Source organism: Eimeria necatrix, genomic scaffold (genome assembly GCF_000499385.1).
Source record: "Eimeria necatrix Houghton genomic scaffold, Enh_scaff935, whole genome shotgun sequence".
NCBI lineage: Eukaryota > Apicomplexa > Conoidasida > Eucoccidiorida > Eimeriidae > Eimeria > Eimeria necatrix.
In genome coordinates, this window is record NW_013654734.1 from 10,001 (window position 1) to 11,170 (window position 1,170).

A 1,170-nucleotide genomic window follows, 5' to 3' on the forward strand; every position below is an offset into this window, starting at 1 on the left:
GCGTTGTGGACTGTCCCTCTTGGACTGTATGCGCAAAGTCACTTGCTGCTGCTGCTGCTGCTGCTGCTGCTGCTGCTGCTGCTGTTCCTGCTGCTGCTGCTCGTTCTTGCTGTTGCTGCTGCTGCTGAGCCATTGGCGTTGCTGCTGCTTTCGAGTCTGCTGCTCCCGCTGCTGCTCGTCCCTAAGCCTTGTGCAGGACACCACCCCCAGAACCAGTGCCATGCCAGCAGGAGCAGCAGCAGCAGCAGCAGCAGCAGCAGCAGCAGCAGCAGCAGCAGCAGCAGCAGCAAGGGAGGTGTACATACACTACACGGCTTCGTGTGTCTGCTTCTGCCCACAGGCTTGGGCGGAAGAGCTGCCTGAAGGAATACCGAGGTCCAGCAGCAGCAGCAGCAGCGCAGCAGCAGCAGCAGCAGCAAGACCAAAGGGCATTCTACAGTCTTCCAGTAACCTCCCGCTGCTGTTGCTGCTGCTGCTGCGGATACTTGGATTGCTGCTGCTGCTTCTGCTGTTGCTCCCTTTGCTGCTGCTGCAGCTGCTGCTGTGCTGCAAGCCCCATATCGCGACGCCCGCCGACCTGCTGCTGCAGTTCCACCCCCTACTGCTGCTGCTGCTGCTGCTGCTGCTGCTGCTGCTGCTGCTGCTGCAGGCCGGCGCAGCGTGCCGCAGTGCCTCTCCACTTCGGGGCCTCTGCCCCACGGGCTGTCTCAGGAGACATCGGAGGAGCTGCGGCGTTTGCTGCCGCGGGGTCGCGTTGCTGCAGCAGCAAGCCGGCTGCTGCAGCAGCACACAGCAGCAGCAGCAGCAGCAGCAGCAGCAGCACCAGCAGCAGCAGCAGCAGCAGCAGCAGGTCTCTGCAGGGCGGCTTCCGACTCTGCTGCTGACGGAGCACTCGCCAGGGGCTTCGCGTACGCGGGGCCCAGGGCCACAAAGGTGGGCTGGCGAGGGTTTGGGGTTTAGGGTTTAGGGTTTAGGGTTTAGGGTTTAGAAAGCAACTTTGCCAGTTAGCGAAATCGAACTCAAGATCTTCTTGCTGCTTCCTTTTTGTTTTTCAGGCAATTTGTCCCTCAGCTGAAACGCCCCCGCACTCCATTGGCAAGGTCCTGAGGGTTTAGGGTTTAGGGTTTAGGGTTTAGGGTTTGGGGTATAGAATTTAACGGCAGTACGGGG

The 1,170-nt window shown here is 60.7% G+C and overlaps 1 protein-coding gene across 1 annotated transcript in view; it reads left to right on the top strand.

Annotated features, from left to right (window-relative positions):
- The window catches only part of ENH_00083550 (kelch motif domain-containing protein, putative), a gene marked incomplete at both ends in the record, with an annotated part of 1,876 nt that extends 1,748 nt beyond the window's left edge, over window positions 1–128 (top strand). Inside the window, one exon of the mRNA XM_013583451.1 lies at window positions 1–128. This exon is cut by the window's left edge and continues 486 nt beyond it. Within this exon, the coding sequence (XP_013438905.1) occupies window positions 1–128 (128 nt within the window).
- Window positions 129–1,170: the final 1,042 nt, after the last annotated feature.